Source organism: Phragmites australis, chromosome 4 (assembly GCF_958298935.1).
Source record: "Phragmites australis chromosome 4, lpPhrAust1.1, whole genome shotgun sequence".
NCBI classification, from domain to species: Eukaryota; Viridiplantae; Streptophyta; class Magnoliopsida; order Poales; family Poaceae; genus Phragmites; species Phragmites australis.
Window position 1 is genome coordinate 27,036,814 of NC_084924.1, and position 17,468 is coordinate 27,054,281.

Genomic DNA, 17,468 nt, shown 5'->3' on the forward strand with positions numbered 1-17,468 from the left:
GCAACGACAACCTCATTCCCAATGGTGAGAGGCTTTGTACTCGCGATCTACAGATGAGAGTACATGACTTGGTCACATGATAATCCTAGATGTAAGACGGCATCGTATCTAACATATTACAATCAATTATAACCAAATCATATCCTATTATAACAGTAGGATATACTCTAGCACAACTTGACCAGTGTTGCTTCAATATATATACATCTATAGGATCTCGTCATCAAACAACTAGCTAGGTCGGCACACTGCGATGCCGATGCATCTCTCTGGTGACTCGTGCATGTCAATGCAGACACTGCTGTTGCTGTCCCACCCTAGCTGACACTGCATGCAGTGAGGGAGGGTAGCATGCACGCATTTGTGTTTCACGTACTCCTGCTGATATACTTCACCCCATTACAGCATGCATTCCATTTCAGTCTGGCTGTAAAGTTACTAAAGTACATAGAGCCTAGAGAAACTGAGGCTACCAGACAAGTCATAGAGGTAAAAACAGGCAGGGTCAGGGAGGGAGGCTCGAGGCAGGCAGAAGAATCTGCTGTAGCCTGACATGCATGATCGGAAATGTAAGCATGCATGCAGCTATGCAAGACCTCAACTAATTATCATACGAGGTTCTTCTCGCCTTTACTCCCCCTTCTAAAGATTTTTAAACAATTGTGCTTGATTTGCGTCAGTAGAGTTGTTTCAGCAGTCACGACAATGCAGGCCTTGCTACGCAATGTCGAGGCAAGGAATAGTTGCCTTGCAATTTGGGGTTATGGGTTTGAGCCACAAACAGCATTGTTTTCTTTTGAGTTTTTACTTTCCTAAAACAATAATTCAGACAAAAAAATCAACTGCCTTTCTTTCACCACAGTTTTCAAAAATCACAAAACCGTCCAAGTTTTTCTTTTGGGTTTTGCTACTGTCCATGATTCTATTTCAATCATATATGAACAGCCAAGGTGGCCCCATGATTGGTACTAAGCTATACAAACTAAAAACGTCACATCCCCATCCATTTCCCCCAAATCGCTGATGCCATCTCCCTCTGTGCTCCCTCCCTGTGCCGCCGACCATAAATTTCGTGCCATCCCACCACCATGTCGTGCCGTGAGTGAGTGGCGTTGGTGCCCGTTCCTCTATAAAGATACCAAGCAAACGCCATAGATATATTATTTTAGGCATTAAACAACTTCAAATGAAAACGTATTCAATTATAAAGTTGTTATCTTGTTAGACTGTATGCGTTAACTCTCAACGTTATATTAAGATGATAGTTATATCTAGCTCCATATAAAATAGCTATTTTCAAAATTTGTTGCACGCTGTAGACGAAAAAACAAGGATGGTCTGGGATTTGCACATGAGAAAGAGCCAACAATGCACTGGGATACGATTGGGAATGACTGTGTAGCTGACTGTAATCAGCCCCGATGGCATACGAGAATTGCTCCAAACGACCCATTCCAGAGTCAACTCAAACGTGATTTGTTTTGGGAGGTTTTCAAGAAACACCAAGCAACAACTATTACACTGGATTTTCATCTCAACCACAATATATCTATGTAGTGTCATTTAAAGAAGTTTTCAAAAAACACCAAGTAATAACTATTAAATTAGATTGTCATCTAAGCGATAGTCGGTCTTAGCTCGTTCCACAGAGGATGTCCCTAGGTCTCCTACACCTATCACGCTGCCTCCACACCACCCTAGCTGCCCCACGCCTGCATCATGTCGCTGGTCACCATCTCCACGCCTCCATGCCGGAGTCGATCTCCATTAGACCATCACGTTGAGTTCGTCTTTTCAGAACTTTGAGTCTCTAGACAGCACCCTTGTATCTTGATTACATCATTTAATCAGTCATACTATTGTCTTATGTTCGTATCATAGATTGTACAATCCATTATTGTTTCACATGTTTAGTTATCGTTTCGCATGTTTAATTCCTTTATCACGGTTGTCGAGATCACGTGTGAGCAGTTCTGCCGTTCTTATGTTAAGACGACTTGATATGAATTAGAGCTACTAAATTGTTTAGTAGTGCCTGATGCGGACTATCGCATCCATCATCAAAATCGTCACCAAGCTTAAAGCACATCCTCCTGTGAAACTAATGCAAAATTGACAAGCTATGCTTGCATATTGTAAAATTCTCTCAATTACATTGCTCATCAATCATCCCAAGAAAAGAAATCAAAACAGCAACTCAAGGTATGTTTGGTTTTCTGACCCACCCTAACCTATAAGTACAAACAAGCACGTTTGATTTTTTAGTTGGTTTGAATTTAAGCAAGATGAATTAGGATTTCCTTACTTTTAAGGAAGAGTCAAATTAGTTCTCCTCAAGAAGGTTTGTCTTGCCAAACCTTACCAAGCAAAGCTAGTGAGCAAGAAAATCAAGCATACCCTCGGTGCTCATGTCACAGCAGCTCATTCATTACAGTTACTAGCACATCAATAAAAAGTAAAAGTAAAATCGCAGCACCTATGTGCTCTGCAAAAAGAGATCAACCAGGCAATTTGTGCTGAATCTGTAAGAAAATCACTGTATCTGTCGGGCAAACGGCTACACCAAAAATTACCGCCCCCAATAAAGTTCATATATGACAAATACAATAAGCATCCGAAACAAAATAAAATGGGTCAAATGGCACCTGGTACATCTGAACGGACACACCCTCCCTTGGGATAGTTTCGCTTTTCTATTACAAATGAACCCCAACAGCTATCTTTCGTCTGTTGTATGACAATATATTCTACAAAGCTTGGATTTCTTCGTAGTTTTACAGTACAGGAAAAATTGCCGAGCTTGGTAGTCTTATAAAAGGTCCCAATTCCACGATGTGTACCAACCACAAGAAAGCAAATCGTCAACAGAGATCACTTGAAGGGTGCAAACAAAATCGATGAGTTGTGCCCGCCGAATCCAAATGAGTTTGATAGCGCCACCTTCACATCACATCTCTCCTTCTGTGGACCCACTAGCATGCTGACATCCTAAGTCAAGATGGAAAAAAAGGCATATTGGACATTGACTTGAAATAGATGAATAAAATAATAGCACAATTAGGTTTATGTTAGTTCTTAATCGAGCAAGTTGACGGGCTCAGGATTGGAGCCTAGCTTTTACTGCAAGTTAAAACAGGAATTCATGATTGCCATAACCTAAGCCTAGTTTGTTGTTTGGACCAAACTATAACAATAAAATTAAAAAACGATCAACAATATCTTATGACAAAAGCTATAGAATTGAAAACACGCTTATTGAAGTTGACTACGTGCAAACCAACTATGATCCATTCGCTTCAATGAAACACTGCAGATCTTCACTAAGTATGTTCTTTCGTTTTCAATTTCACTAAAAACAAGAAGGCCCCAACTGTACCACATCAACCTGGCATTACCATTCCGTATACCAATTGGTCTAATACATGCTAAATTTGGTGAAATATGTCCAAAAGTGGGTTCATCATTCAAGAGTGGAAAATTCTGAATCAAAAAGAAAATTTACCACATTTTTCTCCGGGTTATCCAGATTGATATTTGGATGGATCCAACCTGTTCTTATAGCCTGCAATTAGAGTAATAGAAAACCATGATGATAACATGAGGAGATCAATATCATTTGCATCAAGACTTCTGATAAATATTCTCACCAAAGTTGACACTTAGTACATACTTATAATACAACTGATAATAAAACAACTAACAGCCTAACATGCTATCAATATCCATGTTGCCATGCTAACAAATACCAAAATGCTGGTTGTTGGCTATCAGCCTATCACACACTCCCAGAGCTTTGAGAAACAGCGAACTTAGTATTTTCTGATGACAGACTCATCATCTTGGCAAAACATGTCTAGCGACCGTCTAGATTGGGATCAAATAGTTGTTACACAGAAAGTATCGAAAAACTGCATGCGCTATACCAATTTTCCTAATTGATACCGAAACTGAATGATGATATCCCAGAGTTAGATGCCCTTAACGAAGTTAACCCATAAGAGTTACAAAGCCTGCATTCGAAGGCATTTGATTATACTTCTGGTGGAAGCTCAGTTACACATGGAAAAACTTTTCCCGTCCATCCCCTAAAAGAAACTAGACTATAAAAATGGACTCTGGAAGTAAACTTTGTACTTTGGAAAATAGTAAACCGCAAATTTCTTGTCAAGATTCAAGAACATAACTCGAATTCCCTATACTTTGGAATTATGTTTGCCTAGATGACTCGCAAGGACATCATGCCACATGAAGGCCTTATAAGGTTAGCGTTTCATCTAAAAACATCTGATGCTGGTGCTGCAAATGTTAATTGTGTGATGGTGTTTTATTTTGTTTCCGTCCATTCTACATAAACAAAAATGCCCAGTAACTAGTGGTAAACTCTGTCACACTGCTGATATTATTGTGGTCCTACATTTGACACACAAGTCTGATCAGTGATCAGAATTCATGAATATTTAGGCAAAAGTTGGCAATATAGCTCAAAAAAGACTTTCTACCATTAATGGGTACCCACATCACGTGGTACCTAGGTAACTAGTAGTAAACAGCTCTACCCAAAAATTCTAGGTACAAACTGAATTGAAATCTGTTCATAGCCATGCAAAATTGGACACCCATAAGTGTGGAAACTGGCTGATAGGATTGAGACTTCACTTCAAACAACAAATGGAAGTGTTCTATGTGATTCATGGAACATGAATGCAACAGCCATGGGCCCACATGAGGATCATCAGTACAATAAAGTGATGATCATCATTCATCAGTACAAAAAAGACTGAGGCTAGGTCAGTTGGTTGAGGGTGTGGATATACGCCTAGACCACCCAAGTTCAACTCTGTCTTCGTCGTGAATTTGGGTGCCTAATTCTTAATATAAAAGCCACCTAGTTCCTCCTAGGTTGGTCTAGTTTACACACTTAGCATGCAAATTTGCTGATCACCAAGACAACTAATCCTTCTGAATCTTTTGCATTAGAAAAATAACCATGGCCTGATGCGAAGCATGCATTAGCTACTGCATTCATGCAGTGGATTTCTGAAAGCACTCTTATTATACTATTTTCTGATATATATTATAAAAAATTTAGAACACTATTGTAGATATGTAATATGAAAAATATATACCATAACAAGGTCTCCAAAACACGACTTTAGCTACTAATTTCTGTTGCATTACATTTATAAAAACCTAGTAAATTATAACATTTGGAAAATACTTTTCAAAAAAATATACACATCATTTTCGTATGTGGAGTCTAAATATTTGGAGGCACCGGATGCCAAATTTAAAACACTAAATGCACATGTCCCAAAATGTCACCTACATTTTACTGGAGAGAGTATTTGTGTGTAAAATAATGGATCCCGAAAATGAAATTTCCTACTCTTCTTTTTACACTGTTTCACTAATCTAAATTTTTTTCTCTTGCATGTCTAGTCCAGTTAGAAATCAAGATATTCTTCTGGAAGAATCTGGATACTTCGGTTTTTTTCGAAATGGTAGTATGAATTCTGCTGATTTTACATTAGAAGAAGAGAGTTGGTTCAGTTTATAAGAGAAACCGGACCCAAAAACCATTACAATTTTGCCGGGAACAAAAGCTCGAAACAGGGCGCACCAACGACCACTTGGACACTACGACTGACGGAAACCCACGTAGATTATCTTTGCCAAGCATAACTATAGCGCCGACTTCCTACAGCGATCCGCAACTACTGCCTCAATCCACCGACTCCACCGCGAGGGAAAGCCGTGCACCGCGTCATCGTTGTCAAGCTCTGTCGTACCCTCGACGCAACAGCTCTGACTTCCCCACTGCATGGCTAGCCCCATGCGGAGAGCAACACCAATGAGGCAAACAACCCGACGAAAGTGAATGTCCAATGAACTGAAGGTTCGATGTGGTTGAAGTCGCTGCCGAAAGATCCACATCTGTGCCTAAGCCTGCAGCCACTCGAACCCAGGAAGGAACCTCCATTGCAACGCCTCCAAGCAGGAAAACGACATCTACAGACACCGCCATCACATGTCCGTACACTAGGAGAGTCCCCAACCTGAAGGGGGGGCAACCCGACAACGCCTCCCCATGGCCCCCGCACCCCAACCTAGAAGTCACAGGCAGAAACCCTGCGGCAAATCACACACGCGCGACCCCGAGCTACAACCATGTCATCGAGCTCCCCACGGGCCAAATCTAGAGGAGAGGGGACAGATCTGGCAAGGTGAGGAGCACAGACAACGATAGGGGGCTAGGAGGTGAGCACAGAAGGGTGGAGAGGGTCGGCCCTGCGGAGCACCGGCGCGGCGCAACACCCAGACCTGCACAACGAGCACAAAGACCCGTCGCAGCCCCACGGCAGCCCACGGCAGCGAGTTGCACCCACACGGCAGCACGCAACAGCCCGGCACCCAGCGAGCACCACCACCAGCACGCCCGCGAGCTCCCCCTTCGCGGCAGCGCGGCACACGGCGAGTGCAGCACCAAGGCAGCTCGGCACACGGCACGCACCACCACTAGCATGGCAACACACAGCAGTGCAGCACACGCACCAGCACGGCAAACACCACCACCAGCACACAACAGCACGGCACACAGTGAGCGCCCCCACCAGCACAGCAGCACACGGCGGCGAGCACCACCACAGGAATGGCACCGACCACCACGACACGGGCGCACAAAACCGACCCTCACCAGGAGGCAGCCCGCTGGCCACCATCACCACAGAGAGGAGCCCGTCATCCGCGTGCGTGCCCAAGGCGCATCTGGTGGTCGCCGCTACTGTGGCGCCCCCCACGGATCCGTCCATGGAGACCACCAAGACTAGTGGAAGAAGCGAGATCGAGGCCAAGCATAATCGGATCCAGCCGGCAAAGCCACGACAAAGCGCGACCACCACAAGATCCCGAACTGTGGAGAGAGAGAGAGAGAGAGAGAGAGAGAGAGAGAGAGAGAGAGAGAGAGAGGAGGGGGCGAGGGGGAGATGAGGCCGCGCAGACCGCTTGGTGCCATCGAGTCACAGTGTAGGGGGCTAGGGCGCAGTGTCGCCCCAGAGTCGCCTCTCAGAGACGACTCGGGGGAACCTTCTCCGTGTCCAGATACTTCGTGAATTACTAACCTTTTAGGGGCATCAGTGTCCAATGGACGAGAAATCGAATGACTAAGAAAATGCGATAATGTGATGCCCTTTAGTGCCATAGTTTCAGCATCGATACTTCCCTGAGGTAGCTTATCTGTATTGGGTACCGTATAATATACCAATAAACCTTCGATAGTAGACTGCTACATATCGAGGGACTATCAGGTCATCTTCCATAACAAAGAAAAAAAAGAAAAAAAATGGCAACTTCTTGGTAGTATGCCCAGCAAAAGTCAATCTCCAAACGAGTGCAGAAACTGGGAAACTCGAGAATTTGACATCCACCTTGCATCACTTTGTGTAATTTATGGCCAACGTTATCCTATCATGATGTACTCTATTATGTTGCCCAAACGTATAAGTTGCACTTGAGAGTTCACGGCTTGACACTTATCATTATCTATCAGACTATCAGCTACCTTTTGTTTTTTAGTACATATATGTTACCATATAGTTGTATTAGTGATTTTGGAAAAATTGGCATCTATGTTACCATATAGTTGTATTAGTGATTTTGGGGAATTTGGCATCTGCATATCACCATACCAGTTATGACATATCCATGCTTCCTAGGTTTGTACCCAGCTTTAGTGCAGACACTTTATCTAACTTGACTCCACTACATGTGCAGAATTGCCAAATCATTCCAAATAATAACAAGCACTGTAGTTTGAATATCTTGCACTAACTGCCCTTGACAAATGGCATGGTGGATCAATATATCAGCAGATAGCACACTAAGATGTTTAAATTTTGGAACCCATAAAGATACAGACTACAGTCCCCTAACAAATACAGCAACTTTTAAGTAACAATATAAGAAAAACAAACAACGAACCCTAATAACCTGCTTACTTGTATAGCAGCGACAGCTTCTATTCCACCTGCAGCTCCTAGCAAATGGCCTGTCATTGACTTTGTTGAGTTCACTCTTAGCTGCAATATATATTAGCAAATCATTTACTCAGTTGAGGAGAACAGAAGGATTCTAGGTCTGAAAAACATAGAACATTTCTGAAATACGGAAGTTGCCTGAGGATTCTGGCCAAAACAACGGATGAGAGCTTCAAATTCCTTCAAATCACCCATCTGTGTAGATGTTGCATGGGCGTTTATATAGTTAATCTCTTCCTTCGTTACTCCTGCATCTTCTAATGCTTTTTCAATGCAAAGAATAACCCCTTTCCCTGATATTGCATTTGCATAAATGTAATATTAGCATGAAAACAGTCCAAAATATTAAGATAATAGGAGAATGGAATAACAAATGCACCACAATATTTTAAAAAAAAAATCACCTTCAGGATGTGGCTCTGTCATGTGGTATGCATCACATGTGAAGCTTCCTCCCAAAAATTCAGCATATATTTCCGCACCTCTTTGCTGCATAAATCCAAATCAGAAACTCGTAACGTTCAAATAAAATCAGCATAATCAACCAGACAAATAAGCTGAAGGGAAATGGATGAATCAAACCTTTGCATGCTCAAGTTCTTCCAAAACAAGCACACCAGCCCCTTCTCCCATGACAAATCCATCACGATCCTGTGACACAAAACAAAAGAATAATGAGATGAAGAGGAATTTTGCTGATTCAAACATTTATCAGTCAAAGAAATACATGAACCGAACCAGTAACTGTACAAGCAAATGTTTTACTAGCATATAAATCAAATTATTTGGCTAAGAAGTAGAAATTATGTGAAAAGTATTCTTAAACTACTAACCACATCCCAAGGCCGAGAAGCTTTTGTTGGATCACTGTTTCTCTGTGAAAGAGCTCTACAGGCCACAAAACCTCCCAATCCTGAATTTAAAAGTTCAAATGATCAAAACAGTAAACTCCATATATGCATGAGAAAAATAGAGGTCCAGGTAAAAATGAAATAATAGCAACTGGGAGTGAAGATATCTCAAATAATCAGAGTGCATCTTACCAATTGGGATGATTGGTGCATCAGAACCACCACAGAGCATCACATCCTGAATGTTTAGGATAAAATTGCAATTAGACAATCCTCATATTGCAGAAGTGATCACAAGAAAATAAAGTTACTTACAGTTTCCCCCTTTCTGATATGATTAGCTGCATTCAGAATGCAGAAGTTACTGGTAGCACAAGCCGTAGAAATAGAGTAGTTTGGGCCCATCCAGCCCTGCACATGAGATTTAATTTCAGCTGTTACGAATTTTAATATGATTTCTAGTAACAAATGAGAATTGAGAAAAGTATTGAAATAGCATAAAAGAAAGAATAATATAGCACACCAGATCCATAGCAAGTATTGCAGAACCCATATTTGTAGTAGCAAAAGGTACGCAAAATGGGTTCATTTTCTTGTAGGAGACTCTCAATGCTTCAATCGCATCACTGAAAACCTGCTCAAAATAGCATCAGAAGCTGAGCTAAATTAAAAAGAAAAGGTGTTGAAAAAACCCTTTTCGGTTAGTATATAATGTATAGTAAGAATCTTTACCTTCATGCCACCCATAGCAGACCCAATGAGAATCCCACATCTTGATTTTTCCAAATCGTTCATGATTTCTTCAGTGATTCCAGCATTTTCCAATGCTTTCTTTCCAGCAGTTACCAAATATTGCATGAACTTGTCCATTCGCCTAGCTAGCTTTGGTGCAACCCAACCATCTGTCGAAAATGATTTGATTTCTCCCGCAATTCTCTATATGAAAGATAACATGTCAAGAAGAATAAACATTCCTTGGCTAAATTGCAAAATGAACCTCAAATAATTATCCTTAAGAAGAAGATGAATACCGTGGGATAGTTAGAGCAGTCGAATGCTTCTATCTCGCTTATTCCACTGAGACCCTGTAGAAGGTTATTGTAGAATTCATCGGGATCATGGCCTAATGGCGTCACTACACCCATGCCAGTGACAACCACCCTCCTTTTGATATCATTTTTCTTGTTTTCCACAGCTCCCCTTTCAGGATGCAAAGCAATAGCCATGGCCATTCCTGCAGTTCACGAAAAACTCATTCAGACAACAGAAAACTAACGCAACTAAACACGTACGACAAGTAGAAGCAGACAAAAGTAAAGGCGGTGTCACCCACAAACGATGTTATATCAATTGGATACTTCTTCAAGCACCAACTTATTGGTCATCTAAATGATGTAAGATTTCAACGCATTGGAATAAAACACCAAGATTGATGAATAATATAGGTTGGTTTGTTCACACATTTCATCTGGTATGCTTGTCATGAACTAATGGCACCATAGACAAAACCAGGCATGACTGCTGAAATGTCAACAGTTATGCAAGCTGGGGATAGTTCCAGGATGGACAATTTCCTCCACAAGATTTCAGTTTCGTTGTCTTGAACAACACCAGATTTTCCAATTGGTTCTGAAACTTCCCTGTAGGCACACTTCCTCTCGCCGATCAAAATCCTAGGTTTTATCAGAAGTTTAAAGAAGCTAAGGCAACCAAACCTATCGATTACAGACCTACCAATTCATTCCAAGAAAATGCACCACGCATATGTAATCGCTAATCACACCAACATACAGCGAGCCCGAAACTATTAGAAAAATCACGACCAAGATGCCAGAACAAAGCAGGACATGGTATAAGATCATCTTCAACAGTTTCCCTTCGCGAGTCTCATTCCCTTCGTAAAGAGATTCAAGTTCCTTTCAGCGCTCCAACAGCTTACATTCCCTCCACTAGGATTCTCTTCTTTCCTTTTACGAATCCTTTTAAATGGAAAAATATGAGAGAAAATAAAGTACATGAGAACGAAACAAGGGAATATAGTTGAAGATGGTGTAATCATCTCCCCCCTTATGCGCACACGATCGATGTGACACCTGAAAACGTATAAAACTCGCACCTTTACCCCGCGGTGAAACTACCGATGCGGTAACCCCCCCCCCCCCCAATTGCAATTTTTACAGTTTACAGTCGATCAAGCAAGAAGGAAACCTTTGACAAGAAGAAACGGAAAATGGCCTCACCAGAACGCGCCCCGCCGCGGCGACAGGCACCGAGGCGGCGGCGTGAGCCGAACAGTCCCCCGACGCCACCTACGCGGTGCCTCCGCTGCTTCTCCTTGTCGTCAGCGCCGCAGGCCGCGGACAAGCATGCCGCGACGAGCCAGGTGCACAGCGGTGGTGCCACAGCCGCCATTGCTCACGGCCTAGATCCTGGCGGTGCGACGGGGACGCGGGGCACCTGGATTCGCGGCGGGGGCGCGAGCGCATCCGCCGGCGCAAGAAACGGCGACGCCAAGGACCGAGGAGCGTGAGATGCGTACTGGGAGCGAGCGATGAGGGCAGGTAGGGGGGTTCGTGAGAGTTGGGGGGGGGGGGGGGGGAAGGGGGGGGGACGCGACGGCGGGTGGGCTCTAGTAAGAAAGGAGGAGGCTTGGGCGCATCTGGGAGGTGGTGGGACGGGCAGGTGCTCGACGCGAGGTGTGGTCGTGGTGGGGGGGAGAGGAAGCGGCGGAGTTTAATACAGGAGGAAATCCAACACAGATGGCAAAAACTTTTTTTTGGGCCTTTTTGAGGGGGGTTTGACCCTTTTTGAAGGGTGAGAATTCACTCTTTTTATTTTGAGAAGAATTTGGACTTCTTCATCGGAACTTTTGGTTGGCCTGTAGTAGTATTATGTGTGTGGAAACGAGAGAGAGAGAGAGAGAGGCGATGTTTGTTTGGGATTTTGATGAGGCCAGGTAGGGTTCTTGGATGCTAGCCAAAATTCCCTTGAGATTGATGGGTTGGAACTTGGAACAGGAGGAGAGAGACGCCAAATTTCCCTTGAGATTGATGGGTTGGAACAAGCGGAGAGAGATTAGGAGGGCACATGAGGACAGAGAATATGACTGGAATTGTGTAGCTGGTGATAGTAGCTGTTTCATACGTCTCAAAGTATAAGGCATATACTTTTGCAATATTGTTTTAAGATGTATACTCCATGTGCGTAAGAATTCTATAAAACTATCTTTTTAAAATGAAAAAGATTGTTTTACCTCATAACTTTTTTAACAGTAAGATTTTATCCAACAGTTACATTCATCGATATTCTGAACTTTTTTTTATAATATAGGATGTATTTGACCATTTTGTCCACATCTTGTACCATGACATAAGTAATGATTAATTTTATTCCCACCTCTTGACCCCTGGTCGTAAATGTTCGATGCTTTGACGGTGGCTGGTAGGAGCCTACGATAAAAGGGGACTAAGAAGGAGGATTACAATGAAGTGTGACGAGTGGCAGAATTAAGAAAATGGGGTTTATAATGGCAAGTGAAAAGTGCAAAATTATTAGTATGTATGCTTCGATAGTGGCGCTGACGTGTAAGGGTAACAAAAACATAGGAGAAAAAGTGGTTTACAATAAAAGGATGGGTAACAATGCCATTGTTTGGAGAGTGGTAATATTGCGACTAGATGAGTAGGGTTGTTAACGAGCTGAGCTCAAGCAAGCTTGTCCTGTCAGGTTTGAGTTTGATAAAAAATCGAACTAAGCTCGAGCGAGCCTATGATGACAGGTGAGTTTAGGATGGGCTTGAGCTCGGCTCGAGTCAAGCTCGAGTAAGTTCAAGTTTGACTCGCCCAAGTTTATTAACGAAAGAAATCTCAAGAAAACTCGAGTAGATCTTGCCGTCTTAATTGGTTTTCTATATGGTCACCTAGGTAGGTTTGAGGATGATCTCTTTTTTCTAATTCTTATAACATCTCTTTAGACTTTGTAGATACGTAAGGAAAGTTAAAATCATATATACTTAATAGGTTGGCAAATTTAAATAAAAATTATAATACTTATTATCTCGAGCCTTATCAAACCTTATTGAGCTCGAGCTAGATACAACTTACAAGACAAATTTCAAAGGTTACTGTATGTTCCACGCTTCTCTGTTTATATTGGATTCTAACGGATTTACTTGAGACCCAATAAAATGGTGAATCTTAAGAGGCACAAAGTGGATAGTGGAGTGAAGAAGAGGGCATAGTAGAAGTTGGTAGGCATTTACTTGGAAGCAAAAGCTTATAGTCTTTTATTCAAGCAAATTAAAATCCAAAATATTTTTTTATAGCATCCTTTTCGACTTGCAACTGAACAACCGGTGAAAGGAACTCAAATTCACTAAGCGGTCGAGCTGTGCAATAACACAAAGGAACAAAATTACAACATCTTAGTAGCAGGAAAGTAACTTAAGGAGATGCAGCAATAAAAGCCAAACGATTGAGAAAGCACTACATTTTCCCTTTATAATAATATTGTGTTTTTTGTTCCTTTCATCGGTTGGTAATATTGCTTTGGTCCATTGCAAGCTTTTAGATTGTTCCCATATAAACAAACAAATTCTCAAACTTATCTTTTAGAGCGCAGGCCCTTAGTGCTTATTGGTCACGTTCTATGATAGTACTTTCTCTGGTTGTAAATGTAGATTGTTTTAGTCTCCTCAACTATTCTTTAAATATAAGTCATTCTCAAACTTCTATGTATGTTTTTCTTTTTTTCCCGTCTTATCCTTGTTTAATAAATGCTACCACTCTCACAAATAAATAAGTGATCTTTTCCAATACAGAATAAATGAAGGGTAACAATGTCATTTGATCTACTTTCTTAATCTTTATGTAAAGTCTAAAACGATCTACATTTGCAATCGGAGGAAGTACTTGTTAACGACTGAAAAACTTTAAACACAGTTCCCAAAATTAGGTGAAACTCGCGACACCTATTTGATGTCTCACTGAAGCTTAGCTGAAAATAATCAAACGCATTCTACACTTACCCAAGACCCATTATGAATATGCTCACAATGGGATACCATGTTGTAGTAGCATCCATGCGAAACAAGTGTTCATACCCATGCTAAGAGCGTGCGTAAGGTTGGAAGTCCAATTTGAACTTCATGTCTCGTACACACTTTATGTACCTAGCTTGATGTAGTCCGCATTTCAAGCTACTAGCAACATCTCTTGTCCTTGTCGACATCGAAGTCCAGCAGTTTTTGTCGGGCTGAAACTACTTGAGCAAGCATATAATGAGTCGAATTAATCGTGCAGTCTCTATATTTTCTAATAAGTATGTGTTCGTGTATATTTGTAGATTTATAGTCTAGCATGACCATACATTCTCAAACCTCATGATTTGCAAAATTAAACAAACCCAGTAAATCCCAACATCAAACTCAGTCATACATGTGATGTTGGCCAAGGAGTGGAAATAATGTCGATTTTTTTAATGAGAAATATCTTTATTGAGGCCTTTGCATAAAGCATGGACCGCACAATTCATTATTACAAAGTTTAAATTGTACACACTTAAAAGTCTTATACATGAATGAAAAAACTTAAGGACAAAATTTTCTAGTAAACATCCAACCATACTTGACGAAAATCTTCATAATTTTCGTCTCTAAGATGAGGCATGCCCACTTCACCCACTCCTATGTTGCCTCCTGCTTTCACAACAAAGACCAAAAACATGTCCAATGGATTCTTCCGAAGATAACCTATATGTAAGAGTGTGATTTTGCTTTGTCAAAAATAACATCATTTCTTCGCAACCATATAGCCCAACCAAAATTGGGAGCCTCATTTTTTAGTCAAAATTCTTCAACCAAATTCTAAAAAACTAGGCTACGCTTCTAGGTGGTTCTAGTCCAAATGCAACTTGTACTACCTCTAGATAAACTCAACAAAATGGCAATAAAAAACAAGTGTTGGATAGTTTCATTGTTATTAAACAACATTATGTACTGTCTGTTGTAGTATGTGCGATAATATGAGCATATATATACATATTCCAGCATAACAAAAACAGCAAGAACCATATATTAAAAACATGATCATAATTTAGATGGCTGCAGAAAAATAATTGCAGAAATTATGAAACAAGTATCTGAAACAGTACTGACCAGGTTGATACAAAAGAAATGGCTCTCAGATCATTTACAACAGTTGGCCCCAAATCTATGAAGATTTGCTCCCAAACTGATCAGTTAGATTTATCACTAATTGAATTAGAATATGATATCACACCTAGAAAAGATCTTGATATACAATGCTCTAGAAACTACAAATACCTGGACAGAGCTATAGATTAAAATTATATTGAAAATGAACTCAGAACAGATAGAGATCTTTGTACAGAGGTCAGCATAACAGCTGAACCTCAAGTAAGGCTGACAGATTGTCAAACTAAGATATCTGAATGTACTGAGATCAAGGAGCAAACCTCATGTACAGGCATTGCAAACAATTGGCAGTGACTGAAAAGAAGGATTCAGCCTCAGCAAATAGCTCACTAAAATCCACTCAACAGAGAACAAAACAGAGCACTGCCTATAGTAATAATCAGAGCACCAAGATCAATTCTGTTGTACTCATTATTCTAATTCAATTTCAACACAATAGATCATCACAGAGCATGTATATATCAGGGATCCATACAGTTAGAACAGAAAGGGAAAGGACGGCTCACAGTGCAACTCGATGAAGAGGACTGATGATCGAGGTAAGGCACGGCTCAAATGCCGCTGACTCAGAAATCCAACAACCTGCCTTTTCTGTCGGTGTGAGGGATGTCGGAGATACAAGACCTCAACCGCACGGCCACTGCAGTACGGGTGAGCCTCGACAGTGCAGCTCCAGAGCACCAATCGAGTTTCCTCAGAACTGAGCACCGGCCCACAAGCACGAGATGAACTCGAACTCAATCTCACCAATGTACCAGAGAGGAAATCACAGGGGAGACAAGCAAAAGGAATCAAAACTCATCTGAAATCATGTGAGGGAGAGGAGAAGATATATAGATGCGAGTTCGGCCCCATGGCAGGCACTCGGCCAAAGCCATACCTCCGAATCTCCCGCAGCCTCCTGCCATCCGACGGCTCCCAGAATCGAAGTAGCCAGCCAAAGCCACCAGAACCCAATCCGCCCACGAGGTGCGGAGGATGCGGCCTCAGCAGTTGAGCCGCCGCCAGCACCCAGGAGGAGAAGGAAACCCCCGCACCAAAAGCTCCGCCCATCCAACCCTAGCAGCCGACTTATAAGCAGCCAAGTCACGGGCCTGGGCCGAAAGCAAAGAAAACAGCCCGGTCCAGCAGCTCTGCGTCGGCCCACGGAAGGAATACACATTGAAATTTCCAGAAAATACACAACACTATCATGCCATCTATATTTTACTAAGTTATCTTTTGTCAGTATTACTCCTCGTTTGCAAATACTATAAGCAAATCTTTACCTTTATAGGGAGCTTTAATTTCCACAAGAAGCGGTTTGTTTGAATGATATCATAATTAATTAAGGCTATATACATTGACTGAACAGTGAATTGTCTATATTTGTGTAGAGACTATCTGAAGCAATCATGTTGGTAATTAAGTTGCACAAAACACTATTATAGCAATCAATTCATTCCACTCTATTACATTATTCCCCACAAGAGCCCTCCGAAAGGACACATTCAAGGGCTGGGATTTGAGCACACGCCATTGTGGCTTGCTTCTTTCACATTATGAAAAACATTTATGGGTATTGTTCTGCAAGTGTAGATGTACCAAGCCATTACCTTCTCAAAATCTAATCTGGGTTTTACTGTTCAAATGAAATATCCCCAGACCCATGAATTGGTTCTTCACCTTTGTAAGGCTTCCATTGTACTTCAGCATTGTTTTTTTTTAATACTATGAACAATATAAAATCACCGTTCACGCTGAACTTTGGCCTTTTACCTTGAAGACGTGATTAAGTTTGACAAAAAATGGAAACCACCTACACCCTATGGCCAGAAGAAAAAAAGAATCACATGGACTTAGAGAGAGAGAGAGATAGGGGTAACACTGTTGTTTTCCCTTCCGTGTTGAGAGAAAAGCACGGCAAGACTGAAAACTGATCTGAGGATATAGGTATCCTATCCAAGTCGAACTTGCAGGCGCTGTACGAACGAATGACCTTGAAAGATTTTCCTGGTCAACCATGGTTCAAATGCCATGACCAGTGGCATAATTGACTCAGATTCATTCAGGAGTTTATTTACTAGCCATGATTCAAATTTTGGACGAGGTGAGAGTCTAAACTAGTATTCTTCTTCAATGGAAGGTTCTCTCGCGAGTTGCAGAGATGAGAACCATGGCAAAGCAAGATATGTGCCTCATGTCAAGTGTTATAGCTAAACTCTTTTGCCCAGCCAGCAAAAAAGAATTCATGTTTGGTTTCCCTATGCTGAAATTTGTTGCTGAAGCAGCGCTGAAACCTTGCAGCATTTCTTGGCTCATGCACATTTGATGAGTCGTTGAGCGCTTTTTGCTACGGCATCAATGCTCCATCTCTTCCTTCGGTTTGGG

General features: G+C 41.6%; 1 protein-coding gene across 1 annotated transcript; it reads right to left on the reverse strand.

Moving 5' to 3' along the window:
• Positions 1 to 2,486: 2,486 nt before the first annotated feature.
• LOC133915972 (3-oxoacyl-[acyl-carrier-protein] synthase II, chloroplastic-like) lies at positions 2,487 to 11,784 on the reverse strand. Its single transcript, XM_062359416.1, has 13 exons — positions 11,125 to 11,784; positions 9,916 to 10,118; positions 9,617 to 9,820; positions 9,408 to 9,518; positions 9,200 to 9,295; positions 9,077 to 9,122; positions 8,867 to 8,946; positions 8,616 to 8,684; positions 8,438 to 8,522; positions 8,172 to 8,326; positions 7,995 to 8,075; positions 3,503 to 3,562; positions 2,487 to 2,988 (listed from the first exon to the last, which is right to left on the reverse strand). The coding sequence occupies exons 1-13, from the start codon at positions 11,294 to 11,296 to the stop codon at positions 2,872 to 2,874; spliced, it is 1,479 nt and encodes a 492-aa protein (XP_062215400.1). The 5' UTR covers positions 11,297 to 11,784; the 3' UTR covers positions 2,487 to 2,871.
• Positions 11,785 to 17,468: the final 5,684 nt, after the last annotated feature.

Coding starts and splice junctions, on each gene's coding strand:
- LOC133915972 (XM_062359416.1), bottom strand. CDS start 11,296: ATGGCGGCTGTGGCACCACCGCTGTGCACCTGGCTCGTCGCGGCATGC. Junction 9,123..9,199: donor ATATCAGAAAGGGGGAAACT/GTAAGTAACTTT, acceptor CTAAACATTCAG/GATGTGATGCTCTGTGGTGG. Junction 8,947..9,076: donor TGCACCAATCATCCCAATTG/GTAAGATGCACT, acceptor TTTTAAATTCAG/GATTGGGAGGTTTTGTGGCC.